This window comes from Elephantulus edwardii, unplaced genomic scaffold (genome assembly GCF_000299155.1).
Source record: "Elephantulus edwardii isolate Elephantulus edwardi_28Jun2011 unplaced genomic scaffold, EleEdw1.0 scaffold00002, whole genome shotgun sequence".
Taxonomy (NCBI): Eukaryota; Metazoa; Chordata; class Mammalia; order Macroscelidea; family Macroscelididae; genus Elephantulus; species Elephantulus edwardii.
Window position 1 is genome coordinate 32,592,063 of NW_006399752.1, and position 15,807 is coordinate 32,607,869.

General features: G+C 51.6%; 1 protein-coding gene across 1 annotated transcript in view; it reads left to right on the forward strand.

Annotated features, from left to right (window-relative positions):
• Positions 1 to 14,863, forward strand: part of LOC102848303 (cholesterol 24-hydroxylase-like) — a 16,863-nt gene extending 2,000 nt beyond the window's left edge. Inside the window, exons 3-10 of the mRNA XM_006879064.1 lie at positions 957 to 1,107; positions 1,280 to 1,342; positions 1,475 to 1,547; positions 7,431 to 7,515; positions 8,590 to 8,670; positions 13,652 to 13,740; positions 14,464 to 14,530; positions 14,664 to 14,863. Of these exons, the coding sequence (XP_006879126.1) occupies positions 957 to 1,107; positions 1,280 to 1,342; positions 1,475 to 1,547; positions 7,431 to 7,515; positions 8,590 to 8,670; positions 13,652 to 13,740; positions 14,464 to 14,530; positions 14,664 to 14,831 (777 nt within the window). The 3' untranslated portion in view covers positions 14,832 to 14,863. The remainder of the gene's footprint in view (positions 1 to 956; positions 1,108 to 1,279; positions 1,343 to 1,474; positions 1,548 to 7,430; positions 7,516 to 8,589; positions 8,671 to 13,651; positions 13,741 to 14,463; positions 14,531 to 14,663) is intronic.
• The last annotated feature ends 944 nt before the right edge of the window (positions 14,864 to 15,807 follow it).

Sequence of the window (15,807 nt, forward strand, 5' to 3'; positions counted from 1 at the left end):
GGCCTGCAGCCCTACCCAGCCACCCTGCCCCACGGCCGTGCCCTGCAGCCCTGCCCCTCAGCCCTGCCCAGTGGCCAGCCCTGCCCCGCAGCCCTACCCAGCCAGTCTGCCCCACGGCCCTTACCACAGTGTGCTCCCACTTGCCCGAGCTCCTTCACAAATGTTCTCAGAATGGGTCATGAGTTCAGGTGTATCTAAAGCAGTTGCCTTCATCCTCCAAACCATCTGGGTTTCACCTTTTAGAGCAGAGGCTTGAAATGAAAGTGGCCTGGGTAAGTTAGGGTTCATCCTTCTCTCCTGCACAATGATCCTCAGAGCAGGTGATCTCACATCACACCACAATGCCTGATGCTGCTGCGGCTCTGGCTACCACCTTCTTGTTCCAGGGGTGGGGAGCTGGTACCCAAGGTGCTGACGCCCAGATTCCCCTCCTGCTCAGCCTCTGAGCTGTGGTCCCCTACACTATCTCATTCATTCAGCAGACCCCCCCCAACTTCACTTTGCCTGTGGTCCCTCCTTGGGCGATGTCTCAACTGCCCTCCCCCATCAGAGGTCCTCCTTTCTTTTCACTGCTGCATGAAGCTGGTCAAGGCATCGTCCATCACTTCTAGGGATCTGACATGTTGTTCGTCCTGTCAAGTCATCTACGACTTAGTGACCCTGTGAACAATCACCCTGCTCTGTCCTGAGCCAACCTCATCGTCTCTGACACACCTGCCCCCACTGCCCCAGGCACTGTGTCAGTCCTTCTCACCTGGGGTCTTCCTCTCCAGGGGGTTGGCATAACAGGGGAAGTTGATGCTTGGGTTCAGGCCGTCCTTTTCTAGAATTTTCTTCCATGCTTCCAGACTCCTAGCTTGCTGATACTGCTGGGGGTTTTAAAGGCAAGTGAGGTGGAGTGAGGGACGGGCTCCTGTGGGCAGCTGGCCATTGTGCTGGACCCCCCCCCCCTCCAGTTTCTGCCAGGGAAGCGGAAACAGCTCCGAGAGATCCGGGAGAGCATCCGCTTTCTGCGCCAGGTTGGCAAGGACTGGGTCCAGCGGCGCCGGGAGGCCCTCAAGAGAGGGGAGGCCGTTCCCGCAGACATCCTCACGCAGATCCTCAAAGGTTCGGGGCACCCTCGGAGGGTGGCTGCCTGTCAGGTCTGGACCACGCTGGCCTCTGTTGTCTCTTGTCTGGTGTCAGAGGGGAAAGGTGTTTGGTTCCTTTGTGAGCTGTGGGGAGCGAGCTGGGACGTGAGCAGACATCTGCTGGGGACTGAGTCTGCTTTGTCCTTCAGCTGAAGAGGACGCTCAGGACGACGAGGTTCTGCTGGACAACTTTGTCACCTTCTTCATTGCTGGTCAGTAGCTTCAGTGGCGACCCAGGGCTCAGAGCTTTGCAGAAATGATGGAGCCTGCGGTCACTTTCAGCCTTGACCCTGAGGGCTGCAGCCCCTGTCCCCACGTGGAGTCGCCTCTCTCCTCTCCCACAGGTCATGAGACCTCTGCCAACCACTTGGCCTTTACGGTGATGGAGCTGTCACGCCAGCCAGAGATCGTGGCCAGGTATGGGCTGAGCCCGAGGCTGGGGGAGGCCTTTGTCCGCTGTCACAGCCTCAGAGGGCCGCCTCCGGCCGCCCCGTGGCTGAGCTGCTCAGACGGCTCTGCTTCCCTCACCCAGGGCCCTTGTAACGCTCTTCATACACCGCGGCCACAGCAGTCCTCTCTGCTTGCCTCCTCCTCCTCTGCCTTCTTCTCCTCTTTCCCCCTCCCCCACCTCTTCTTACTCCTCATCCTCTTCTTCCTCTTCCCCTCTCTTCTTCTCCCCCCTCTTACACCTCCTGTCCCTTCGGTGAAGCCTTCTCTGGACCCCAAGTTAACCTTACTGCATTTTCCCTCCTAATCTCATTCAAGTACATTCATCATCTCTTTGGAGACATTTGCTTTGAGTCTGTTTAGGCCACGGGGTTGGAAGCTCTGGGAGGGCAAAGGCCGAGGTTGTGGCAAGGGGTGGGTGACCTTGGCTCTTCCCACTCCACGTGGACAGAATTCCCATCCAGGAGCAGACACTGAGACCTGAGCAGTATTCCTGAGGGACTTGGACTTGGGGCTGCAGAGAGCCCCCCTTGGGAGAAAGTCCCGGAGGGGCACCTGGCTTCCTTAAGGACAAAATGCCGAGAGAGTGGTTTCCTTCTGAAGGCAAGCAGACATGGGGGTGGCAGCACTGGGGACAGAGGTCCTCCTGGCAACTCTTGGTCATCCGAGCACAGAAGTGCAGCTGTGGAGACACACTGGAGAACAGAGAACAGTCCATGAGTTTGTAGAATACAATAGCAATACGCTTTATAAAAATATTTGGAAAATGCAGAGAAATGACAATAATAATTGCTAAAAACCACCTCTGGGCTCTTGGCCACCAGAGGTGACTTGCCCACTACGATGGATGGCCAAGCCTCTGTCCCTTTTCCTGGCTCGAGTCTTGGGTGGGTTTCTGGCCGTCTGTGTGCCCACTGGCTTCTATTCCTGCTGTATCTCACTACATCTCGAGTTACTGTAAGTCATCTCCAATCCTGTGTTTCCATTTTATTATTAAATATGTGTGACATCACATTCCCCATTTTTGCCATGGTTTGGGGTTTGATTCAGCTGCATTAGTACATTCACCATGCTGTGTGACCATCACCATGGTTTAGTTCCAGAAGTTTCTATTCTCCCCAAAGGAAAGCTGAGCAATAACTGCCATCCCCTGACCTGCTCTGGCCACTGACCTTTGTCGCTATGAATGTGCCTTTTCCAGATACCACACAGAAGGGGACTCTAGCAATTCGCCCTTTTGTGTCTAATAGTGCCATCTTTTCCAGATCCATCCATGTTGTTAACCCAAACTCACGCCATTGATTTGAGTCCCAGATAGACTCAGAGGGTCCCTGTCTTTATCCCCAGCAGAGAATACTCAGGAAACGCACACAGATGAGCACACTTTGTTTGTACTCACAGCAAGTAAAAAAAGTGAGTAGACTTGTGCCTATGCAAACTCCTGTCTCAGAAAAAGGGACTTGGCGGAGACTTCCCATCTTTCTTCCTTGGACCAGCTGGTAGATTTGAACTGCTGAGGTTTTGGTTGGCAGTTTGATATGCAGCCCACTATGCCACCAGGGCTTCCTATCCATGTGAGGCATGTGTTAAAGCCTCACTCCTGGATATGGGTGGCTATTTTATGACGCTCTTGTATCTGTGGGGAGCTCTGCTGGCCTGCTCTGTAGGGGGTTGCACCACAAACCCAAAGGCCAGGCCTCTGTCAGTTAGAGTCCACCAGAAACTCGGCTGGGAAAAGATAAGCAATCGTGTGCAATTTCCAGTTCAGGAGACCTGGGGGAGAGTTAGCTATGAGTGGGCTCTGACTCGACGGTAACGAGTGAGCGATGCACCAATCAGGAGCTGTCGCTGTACTCAACGAGTGAGGGCTGCATCGATCAGGAGCCGCAGTGGCTCACCGTACTCAACGAGTGAGCGATGCACCAATCAGGAGCTGCCATGGTTCACTGTACTCAACGAGTGAGCGATGCACCAATCAGGAGCTGCCATGGTTCACTATAGGTAAGAAGTAAACGATTCACGGATCAAGAGCCATGGTAGCTCACTGTACACAACGAATGAGCGATGCACTCATCAGGAGCCATGACAATGAGTAATGAGCTGAGAGTGGGTTCCAGCTTGACGGTAACGAGTGAGCGATGCACAGATCAAGAGCCACAGTAGCTCACTGTACACAACGAGTGAGCGACGCACCAATCAGGAGCCATGGCAGTGAGTAATGAGCTGAGAGTGGGTCCAACTCGACGGTAATGAATGAGTGATGCCCTGATCAGGAGCTGTCGCCGTACTCAACGAGTGAGCGATGCACCAATCAGGAGCCACCACGGCTCGCTGTACACAGCAAGTGAGTGATGCACTGACCAGGAGCGACGACACTGAGTCATGAGTTAGCTCTGAGTGGGTTCTGACTCAATGGCGACGAGTGAGCGATGCGCCGATCAGGAGCCACGGTGCTCACTGTACACACTTAGCAGCTAACTGAAAGGCCAGTGGTTTGGGTCCGTCAGCAGCTCCTGGGGGAACGAAGTGGTGGTCTGCTCCTACAGCGGTCTGCAACCCGGAGCCCTGTGTTGTTGTTCACTGCTCTTGCTGATTCAGAACTGCCTGAGAGCTGCCTCTCGAGGGGGTTTCCACAGGCTGTAAATCAGACGAAAGGAGATTGCCCACCTTTCTTTAAAGGAGCTACTGGAGGGTTCAAACAGCCCGCCTTTCAATTGGCAGCACAACTTCGTGCCCACTCATCCACCAGTGCTCCCTTGAGAACCCTGTAGGGGAATCCTGCTCTGCCATGTTGGGAGATGCCTTGAACTCAAGTGTGACTGACAGCGACCAGCAGATCAGAACCCTGTCCTGCCCTGTGCCGTCCTCATCATCTCTGACCTACTTGAGCCTATTGCTGCAGTCACTGTGTCAGTCCATTTTTGTGTCCATCTCTTTTGCCACTGTTCACCTTTCCAAGTATGATGTCCCTCTCCAAAGAATAGCATCTCCTAACACATGCCCAAGGTATGTGAGACAAAGCTTCACCATTTTTGCCTCCACGGAGCTGGTTATACTGTCTCCAAACCCATCTGGGTGGTGTGCTTTTTTTTGTTGTTGTTGTTTATTTGGTTGTTGTTGTTTTTTTTAGTTCATGGAATATTCCATATTCTTCTCCAACACTCCTGTCTCAAAGATATTGATCCTCCTCCTGTCATCCTTATTCATTGTCCAGCTCTCAGATGCGTAGCAGTTGATTGAAAAGAGTGTGGCCTGAGTCAAGCACACATTAGTCATCAAACTGACATCACTATGCTTCTGTAAGTTAAGCTCCACTTTACAGCAGTGGGTTTGGATTTGTCTGTACCACACATGTTCATCCATTCACCAGCTGAACATTGGGCTGTTTCCACCTTTGACTGCTGTGAATAAGGGTGCTGTCAATACTCAGGTCCAAGTTCATTTTGTTTCTTCGCTCAGCACCCACATTCGTTCTCTGGGAATACAACCAGGAATGCAGGTTCTGGGTCACATGGCAATTGTAAGGACTCTTGGTGGTGTAAAGCCTAACATGTCAGACATCTAATTGAAAAATCAGTGGTTGAAATCCACCAGGTGCTCCTGAGGGGAAAGGCGATCTCCTCCCATAAAGATTTACAGCCCTCGGAAACCTGAGGGAGGGTTGCTGTGAGTTGGACTCGACCGCGTTGGGCGGTAATCCTGCATTAACTGTTTCCCATGGTCACTGCACCATTTTATAGTCTCTGCCTTCCCACCAACTTGCTGTGACCTAGGTTTCCCCGAATAACAATCCTGAGGGTGTATGGAGTGACACCTCACCGAGGCCCTATAACTGATGATAGGATGTCTTTTCATGCACATATTGATCATTTATATATGTTGTTGTTACGTGCCATTGGGTCAACTGTTACTCATTGTGACCCTATGTACAACAGCTGTGAACCCTGCCCTATTCTGAGCCAATCTCACTGTCTCCTACACACCTGCCACCATCACCCTGGTTACTGTGTCAATCCATCTCATCCAGAGTGTCCCTCTCCTGTACTGTCCATTCATCCTTCTAAGCATGTTGTCCTTCTCTAAGGACTGGTCCCTCCTGACAACATGTCCAAAGTGTAACAGATGGACCTTCAAAATTCTTGTCTCTAAGGAAAAACTTGGTTTCAATCTCTCCAGGACAAAATTGTTTATTCTCTTGGCAATCTATGATATGTTCAATGCTCTTCTCCAGCATCACAACTCAGAGTCATCGATTCTTCTTCCGTCACCCTTAGTCATTGTCCAGCTCTCTGATGCATAGCAAACAATTGAGAAGACGATGGCCTGGACCAGGTGCACCTTGGTCTCTAGTCTGACATTGTTGCCCTTTAGCACTCTGGAGAGGACCCTGACACCAGATTTTCCTAATGTAATTAATCTTTTATTTCCTGACTGCTGGTGCCAAAAGTATTGATTGAGGAACCAAGCAAGCTGAAATTGTTAACAATCTCAATCTCTTCTCCATCTATCCTGATGCTGCCAATTGGCCCAGTGGTGAGAATCTTTGTTTTCTTAATGTTGAACTTTAATTCATATTGAAGACTGCAGTCATTGGCTTTCTGCAGCAAACACTTCAGGTCCTCTTCAGTTTTGGCAAGTAAGGTTGTGTCATCTGCATAATACAGGTTATTGATGAGCCTTCCTCCACTTCTGATGCCACATTCCTCCTCATCAAGTTCAGTCTCTCCAATGATCTGTTCAGCATATAGATTGAAAAGATATGGAGACAGGATGCATCTCTGATGCATGCCTTTTCTGATTTTGAACCATGCAGGGTTTCCCTTACTTTGACAACCACTTCCTGGTCCAAGTATAGGTTTCACATGAGCGCAATCTTTAAATGCTTTATTATGGAAAATTTTCAATATAGACTAGAGGAGAAAGAATAAGATAAAAAAAATCCCATCCACCCACCACTCAACTTGAACAGTTACTAAATACACTTTTGTTGTTGTTGTTAGGTTCTGTCAAGTTGAGTAAGACTTACAGTGACCCTACGAACAACAGACCTGAACCCTGCCCTGTTGTGTGTCATCCTCATCTTCTCTGCCACACGAGAGCCTGTTGTTACGGTCACTGTGTCAATCTGTCTTGTTGAAGGTCTTGCCCTCCTTCACTGACTCTCCACCGTCCCAAGCATAATGCCTTTTTCCAAGGACTGGCTCCTTCTAATGACTTGCCCAAAGTATAGGGGATGAAGTTGAGCATCCCTCCTTCTGCAGAACATCCTGTTTTTAAGTGCTGTGTATAGCCCAGGGTGATGAGGCTTTGTCCTTTGGGAGTGTTGTCAGGAGCCCCTGAAGAAGGACATCGTGCTTGGAAGAGTAAGATCCGTTGACAGAGAGGAGGACCCTCAAGGAGCTGACCTGAGGCAACAGCTGTAACGGAAGGCTCTGTACAGCAGAGATGGTGAGGCCAGAGTGGGGCCAGGCGGGAGCGCACGCTGCTGTGTGATCCGAGCTGATTCACTACCTGATTATAATGACAGCACTCCTAATGGCGCTTGTCCACTGAGTGACCCTCCTGTGTGTGGGGGCTGCCCCGGCAGCTCTTCCCAGCTGTTGGCAGCTGCCCATCAGATCCTGATGTGTGTGATGCATTTCTTACAGTGGATTCCAAAAAGCAGACACACGATGGATGTATTAACGCTCCTAGAATTTATTTGCAAATGACGGGGATATTTTGTTTTCAAAGTGAGATGCTGATGTCTTTAGCAATAAGGGGACAGTGTCTGTTAGCGAGAATTGTCCCCAACTCTTCCAACCCCTTGGGGAAGGATTTCTGGGGACTAACTCTTCTTTCTCTACCCCGCAGGCTGCAGGCAGAGGTGGATGAGGTCGTGGGTTCTAAGAGGCACCTGGACTGTGAGGACCTGGGGAGGCTGCAGTACCTCTCCCAGGTGGGTGGTGTGGGAGAGAAGCTTCTAGGCCTGCTGTCTATCTGTGTCCTTTAGGGCAGTGATCCTCGAAATTCCTGATTCCCACTCCCCATCATAAAACGAGACCAGACTCACTGACTGTATTGAGACTGGCAGAACCCTCGAGACTCTGGCTCGTACTCACCCTTTGGCCTGTCACGGGTCTCATCCCCGGTTCTATTTTCAGCCTAACAATAGATAGGTCTGTAGGCTACACAACACCAGGAAGGGACACACTCCTTAGAATAACAAAGATTGCTCTCTGAGATCAAGCAGATGATATGTGTCCAAGGACAGGGTTCAGAAGGCAGGAAAGGAGGAATGGAATGAGACGCCACGGAGGAGGTAGAAAGGGTCATGTCAGGTTATGAGGACTGCGATCAACGTCTTGAAACAAAATGTGTACAGGCTGGTGAATGGAAAATGGATCTGTTCTGTAGGGTTCACCCAGTTCACTGCAAACATGTGCCCAATTCCAAGGCTGCACCCCAGAACTATGACCCTGGAGTGGCTGGTGATGAGGCCTGGGCAGCGATATCCATGTGACTCCCAGGCCCAGAGCTCCCAAGGCCCAGATCTGGATCCAGCCCCTTAGTTAACACTACTGGCTCACGTTGCCACCTGACCCGGGCCCCACCAGCATCATCATATCCCCCACGGAGCCCCATTTCGTGGGACTGGCAGCTCAGAGCAAGCTGCAGAGCACTTAGGAATGGTGACCCTGACACAGCGTGAGGCCTGGGCTCTTGCGCAGGTCCATTCTTCTTCTCAGGACCTTGGTGTCCCCATCAGTCTTTTCAGGGGCTTGGCCAGGAAGGTGAGGCCCTGCGGTGACTCCACACTAACGCCCAGAGGTCCAGACCAGACCAAGTTGGGGGACATGATCAGCTCTGTGCGGGGTCCGGACCAGACCAGGGTCAGGGACATGATGAGCACTGTGTGGGGAGCAGACAGGGCTGGGGTCAGGGGCATGGTCAGCTCTATACGGGTGGCCGAGGTGGGCCCAGAAGCACCATGCTCAGGGATGCGAATCGTTTTTTCTGTGTGGCTTTTCAGGTCCTCAAAGAGTCGCTGCGCCTGTACCCACCTGCCTGGGGGACCTTTCGCCGACTGGAGGAGGAGACCTTCATCGATGGGGTCAGAGTCCCTGGCAATACCCCACTCCTGGTGTGTGCCATGTCGGGGTTCCCCACCTGAGGTGCGGGGAGGCTGTGACTCTGGTCATAGGACCTGCTGGTTACCCCATGCCTTCTCATTGAGCCCGGGAGGTTGTTTCCTCTCCACCCACGCTGTCCAGTATAAGACTGTTGTTAGACACCATCAGAATGACCCCGCATACAGTGACCCGCGGACATCAATGCGGAGCTCTGGTCTGCACCATCCTCAGTCTCTGCTGCACGTTAGCCTGTTAATGCAGCCGCTGCCTCAGTCCATCCCTTCAGGGTCATCCTCACTCTCCAGTTTTCTAAGCGTAAAGTCCTTCTCCAGGGCCTGGCCCCTTCTGATAACATGCTCCCGGTCTCTGAGACAAAGTCCCATCATTCTTGCTTCCTGGGAACACCCTGGATTCACTCCTTCCTAGACGACAGATTTGGTTATTCTTCTGGCGGTCTGCAGGACATTCAATATTCTTCACCAAAACGACAATTCAAGATATCAATCCTTCTTCCATCTCTCTGCCTCCTGCCCCAATTCTTCTTCCGTCTGCCTTATTCATCGTTCAGCTTTCACATGCATAGGAAGCAGTTGAAAAGCCCATAGCTGGAGGCAGGTGCATCTCAGTCTTTTCAGACAAAGTTCTTGCTTTTTAGCACTTTCAAGAGGACCTTAACAGCCAATTTGCCCAATACAGTACGTTATTTGGTTTCTTGACTGCTGCTTTTTTTTTCCTTAAAATTTTCTACTACTTTATTTATGAAAGTCGATGAACTTTGATAAGTGTTGATAATTATTACTGAGTCATGCTCGACTCGAAGGCAATCAACAACATAACAACAACTAGTTTATTTATAAAATTTGAATACATTGTGTTTTTTAAAATTAATTGTAATGAAAGTTCACAGAGACTTAGGGTTTCCAGTCATTCATTGTTGCACTTTTTTCCCTACCCACCTCCTCCCCCAATTCACTCTTCTCCTTGAAAAGAAAGAAAAACTCTTTCATTGTTATGCAATCCCTTCCCCCCAAGTCCACTCCACTGTGCAGCCTTAGTTCTGGACTCCTGTAATGACAAGAATACCCATTCATACGTCCCTTTTCAACAATTCCCTCCCTCATCTGTTTCAATGCAATATATATCGCTCCTCCCCTCCTTTTCTGTCTTCCCTCAACCCTGATGTCAGTCCCATTTTACAACAGTGGCCCTATACAATATTTGTCCTTTTGTGACTGAGATATTTCACTCAGCATCATGTCCTCCAGGGTAATCAATTTTGCATAATATTTCATAAGTTCCTTATTTTTCAAAGCTGCATAGTATTCCATTGTGTAAATATGAATACATTGTTTTTAAGGACAAATTCTTTCGCTTTCCCTCACCCCCCCATAAAATTGTACAACCTCATGATTAAGCCCGCCTCCCCCTGCATGTCCTCATCCGCTGCGTCCACCCTCTCCCACTCCTCCTGCATCTTTATACTCATTCTACCATAGTGGTTTTATACAATATTTGTCCTTGTGGGACTGAGTTAGTTCACTCAGCAGGATGCTCTCCTTGACTGCTGCTTTTATTGATGGGCAAGGCAGCTTGCAAATTTGAAATCACAAGGTCCACCGGATTCAGAACTACACGGTCCAACAGGAGACAGAGAATTCATATAAGAAGATAGAAAGGAATGGCTTGAAAATGCAGTGATTTGTTGACTTGTAGGTTACATAGTTACAAGGAACTTCAGAAAAAAGAATTCAGCATCCACTTAGATGAGGATACGTCAGATCAGTAGATAATTACATTTCTAAAGTTATTTTTTTAAAGTTACTTCCAAAACCCACTGTCATCAAGTTGATTGCCTGTCACAATTCAAAAGCATCAATTCTTCTGTCATCCTTATTCATGATTTAACTTTCAGATGTATAAAACACCCAATTTCAAATACCATCATTTGGATCAGGCACACCTTAGTCTTTAAGTGGATATCTTTGCTCTTTAGCACTTTGGAGAGGTCCTTGATAGCAGGCTTTCTCAATGCAACATATCTTTTAATTTCTTGACTGCTGCTGTCATCCCTGTTAAAATGCAACAACTTCAGTCTTTCCTCTGTTTATCATGATAATTGCATCCAATTGTGAGGATGTTTGTGTTCCTGATGTTGAGACGTAGTATATTTACATATGGAAAACCTGGTCTCCAGTCCGAAGCCTTCTCTCCACTTATCATGGTGTCATCTCTGTGGCTCTCTTTTCTATTCTTGTATCAATGCTACCTCTGGCTTAATGACTGATTGTGCCTTTAGGGTGTTTTTACACTTGGCAGGGCAAATCCCTGTAGTTGGCTTTGAACTTGGGATTGAAGAACCATGCAGACTCTGAATGGACAGACCCAGGTTCCAATGCCATCCTTGCTCCCGGCTCTCAGGGGCATCTCAAGAAAAGCCTTGGTCTTTGTCTTGGTTTTCATCCTTACAGGCTGAGGACTGATGATAGTACCTAAACCATGGTGTATTGAGAAAGTGAGCAATACAATTGTGCACACTTGGCAATAATATCTGACATATAGGCGATGCCCTTTGCTGTCCTCAGAACCTCTCCAGTGTTCTCCCCAACACTTCTGAGAGCTCAGGCCCCTCCAGCCTCCCTCACCCCTCCAGCCTCCATCACCCCTTCAGCTGTGCTCCCTATCCCCTAGCCATCCTCTCTATCCTCCAGCTGTCCTCCCTATCCTCCAGCAGTGCTCCCTATCCTCCAACCATCCTCCCTATCCTCCAGCTGTCCTCCCTATCCTCCAGCTGTGCTCCCTATCCTCCATCCCTCCTCCCTATCCTCCAGCTGTGCTCCCTATCTTCCAACTGTCCTCCCTATTCTCCAGCTGTGCTCCCTATTCTCCAGCCCTCCTCCCTATTCTCTAGTCATCCTCTCTATCCTCCAGCCGTCCTCTCTATCCTCCAGCTGTCCTCCCTATCTTCCATCTGTCCTCTCTATCCTCCAGCTGTGCTCCCTATCCTCCAACCATCCTCCCTATCCTCCAGCTGTGCTCCCTATCCTCCAACTGTCCTCCCTATTCTCCAGCCCTCCTCCCTATTCTCCAGTCATCCTCCCTATCCTCCAGCTGTCCTCCCTATCCTCCATCCCTCCTCCCTATCCTCCAGCTGTGCTCCCTATCCTCCAACCATCCTCCCTATCCTCCAGCCGTGCTCCCTATCCTCCAACCATCCTCCCTATCCTCCAACCATCCTCCCTATCCTCCAGCCGTGCTCTCTACCCTCCAGCTGTGCTCCCTATCCTCCAGCTGTGCTCCCTATCCTCCAGCCCTCCTCCCTATCCCCCAGCCGTCCTCCCTATCCTCCAGCCATCCTCCCTATCCTCCAGCCCTCCTCCCTATCCTCCAGCCGTCCTCCCTATTCTCCAGCTGTGCTCCCTATCCTCCAGCCATCCATTTGGCACAGAGACCAGAGGTGGTGTAGACTTGTATGAAGGTCTGTCCAATGGTGGAAAAGACAGCACACAGGGTCCTGTGATTGAGGTGAGCATGGCTGTCGATTCTCCAAAGACAGATGTGTGAGAGTTTTTATTCCAATCAGGGGCCACTACGCCCCGTGGATGGAGGACCATTGCTCCCCGAGACCCATCGAAGCAAGCCTGACATTGAGGAGAAACCTTTGGACGTGAGCAGTTTTCACAGGTCTAGAGAATGAGACAACGTTGAGATAGATGGGCAAAAGGTGGAAGCTGTCAACTATTTCACCTCACTTGGATCCACAATCAACACCCTTGGTACCAGCATTCAGGAGAACAAGAGACAGACTGCTTTGGGGAAGTCCGCTGTCAGGGACCTCTCCAAGATACGGACGAGCATGGATGTCAGTTTGAAGACCAAGATGCGCCCCAATTAGTCCATGGTCTTTTCAGTCACTTGCCATGCATCTGAAAGCTAGACAATGAGTAAGGACGACAGAAGATGAGTGCCTTTGAGTTGTGGTTTGGACCACCAAAAGAACAAACAAATATGTCTTGGGAAAAAACAGCCAGAGTGCTTTATGGAGGCAAGGATGGCAAAATTTGATTTCACATACTCTGAGCATGTTGCTAGGAGAGGCTGTTCTTTGGAGAGGGACCTCATACTTGGGAAGGTGGAGGGGCATCAAGGGAGAGGAAGACCCTCAACCGGAAGGATTGATACAGTGACTGCTGCAATGGGCTGGAGTGTATTGTCTTTGAAGACGATGAGGTTGGCACAGGGTAGGGCAGGGTCCAGGTCTGCTGTTCAGAGGGTCACTGTGAGTTGTCCTTGCCTCAACAAGAAGAGAGTGAGGCTTTGCAAAGTCAGACATGTGTTTGGATCTTACTCACTGCTGACTTCAGGCCGTCAGCAAACCTCTCTTAAACCTCATTTTGTCCATCCGTTAAATAGTGTAATAATTATAGTCTGACAACAACAGTGGGTGTATTGGGAGTTTGAACGCCCTGTTCTTCCTCTTATGGACTTCTCAGAGGCCAGTGTAATCCTACTTCTTCCTGGGGAGTTGGGTGGGTGGAAAGATAGTGAATAGAGAGACAAGTGGGTGGAGAGGTGGTGGGTAGAGAGATGGAGGTCAAGAGGAGGTGGAGAGATGGTAGGTTGAGAGTTGGTGGTTTGAGAGGCGGTTGGTTGGAAATGTGGTGATTGGAGAGGTGGATGGTTGGAGAAGTAGCTTGATTGGCAAGGTGATGGGTGGAGGGGGGTGGTTGAAGGGGTGGGTGGGTGGAGAGGTCATGGTTGGAAATGTGCGTGGTTGGAAATGTGATTGGAGAGGTCGTGGTTGGAGAGGTGGGTAAGTAGAGCGATGATTGGTGGGGACATGGTGATGGGGTGGCCATGGCCCCTCTTCTCTGAGTTGCCCCACTGGAATTCAGTGGTTACAGTGGCTAGAAGGGTGTGAGGGGAACTGAGGGTGGGACGGAGGCCAGTGACTCTTCTCAACAGTTCAGCACCTATGTCATGGGGCGGATGGAAACGTACTTTGAGGATCCACTGACGTTCAACCCTGACCGCTTCAGCCCTGGAGCACCCAAGTAAGTCTCTCATCGCGCTGCCCCAAGGTGAACGCCTGGAGGGACAACGATGACCACAGCTACTTCCTGTTTGGGTCATATGTGAGGGGACTATGAGTTACTGTCTTCTGAGGAGGAATCCCGCTTAGAGAGAAGTCATTTGCCCAAGGACACACAACCAAAATGTGAGCTGGAACCCAGTTCCACCTGCTTCCACAGCCCATGCTCACAACCAGTACCTAATACTGGGGACTGTGTGGCCTGGGCAAGAGACTTTCCCTCTGTCAGCCTTGACGATCCCACCTGAGAAATGGGAACATGCTGTTACAGGAGTTACTAAGATCATGAGGTGAAGCAGGGGTGGGTTGGGGGACATTCAGGAAGCTGATCACCCAAGTCTACATCCAGCCTCTATCCAGAGCTGGACATGGGGCCAACTCTATGAGTGACCATGACCTCGTGCTAGCCTCTCCAAGCTGCAAGCTCTTTGTGGTGGCGCAGGGCTATTAGCAGCTCCCTGTGGAGGATGGGAAGAGGGTGCATGGAGACCAAGCACAGTGAGCTGGTCTCAGCTCCGAGTGAGCCCGTGCGTCCAGCATGGAATGGCTCCACAGGCCTGGCCTGGCTGTCATTTTTCATGAAAGGTCACCAGGCTTCTCTTCTGTGATGTCTGCCACCTGGCCCCAAGCTCTGTCCACTGCGGGGTACGGGGCTTCCCACCTGCTGACCCCTCTCTCCCTGCAGGCCTCGCTTCACCTACTTCCCCTTCTCTCTGGGGCCTCGCTCCTGCATTGGACAGCAGTTCGCTCAGGTAGGAGGTGCATACCCCAGGGCCATGTGCAGGGAGGTGACCTGTCCAGAGGTCCCCAGGCCAGAGCTGGGGCCCCTTGTGGAGGCTCATACACAGTGCCCCCTCTTCCCATGCTCTCGCTGTCCGAGCGCAGATGGAGGTGAAGGTGGTCATGGCCAAGTTGCTGCAGAGGCTGGAGTTCCGCTTGGTGCCCGGGCAGCGCTTCGGCCTGCAGGAGCAGGCCACTCTCAAGCCTCTGGACCCCGTGCTGTGCACATTGCGGCCTCGAGACTGGCAGCCTGCGCCCCCGCCACCCTGCTGAGGCCTCTGGGGGCTCCAGGCAGGATCAGACTCTAGCTGAGGGCCACCCCCCATCTCCCCAACACCCTTCCAGTCCTGGTCCCCCACACTGCCTCCCAGCAGGCCTCTGCCCACCATCAACTGCTTCATCTCCTGAGCGCTCCCCACTGCTGACCACTGTCCTCCTCACATGCCCCTCTGAAGCTTGCACAGGCCCCCCTTTGCTGAGACACCCTAACTCACTCACCCCCTGAAGCCCTCTTCGGGTGTCACCTCCTCCAGGAAGCCCCTCTGCCATCCCCGGCCGGGCCGGGGCCCCTCGTCTGTGCTCCCTCGGTCACCTGTGCTACCTCTAACTCCACACTGACCACACTGCATCGTGAGTGTCCGTGGATGTGGCCGTCGCCCTGGAAGGCCATGAGGGCCTCGGGGCGGCTCCACGTGTCATTCGTCTCCAAGTCCCCCGAGCCCATCCTGGGCTCGGCACCAAGTCAATGCTCAATAAATGTGTGTTGACTGCATGAACGCATAGCCGACCCGGGTCATGATGCGCCGGCCTCAGTTTGCTCATCTGTGACATGGGCCTGGAAAGTGCCCACCAGGCAAGGAGGACTGTGTGCCCAGGTCCCAGGGGGCACCTCTGGTGAAGTTTGTAGCCCACATTGAGAACAAGCTGGGCAGGGGCAGAGGCCGGGACGGGTTTAGAGAAGGCTGCTTAGTAGGCATGAGGCCTAAGGGCCTGACCTGGACGTGAGTGCTGACTCCTTGGTGGTCACATGGGTGGAGTATGGGGGCCTCAGGGCAGCTGAGAGCTGACCCCGCCTCTGTCCATTGGCCCCTCTCTCCAGATTGGGGGAGTGAGGAGGGGATGAGGAAGAAGAAGCCATCCTGGGGTCAGTGGACGCTGAGCTGTGTAGCGGTCCATCCAAGGGGCCTGCAGCCCCTGGAGGCACACACAGCGCCCCCATCTTGGCCTGGCATCCATGCCCAGGAAGGCC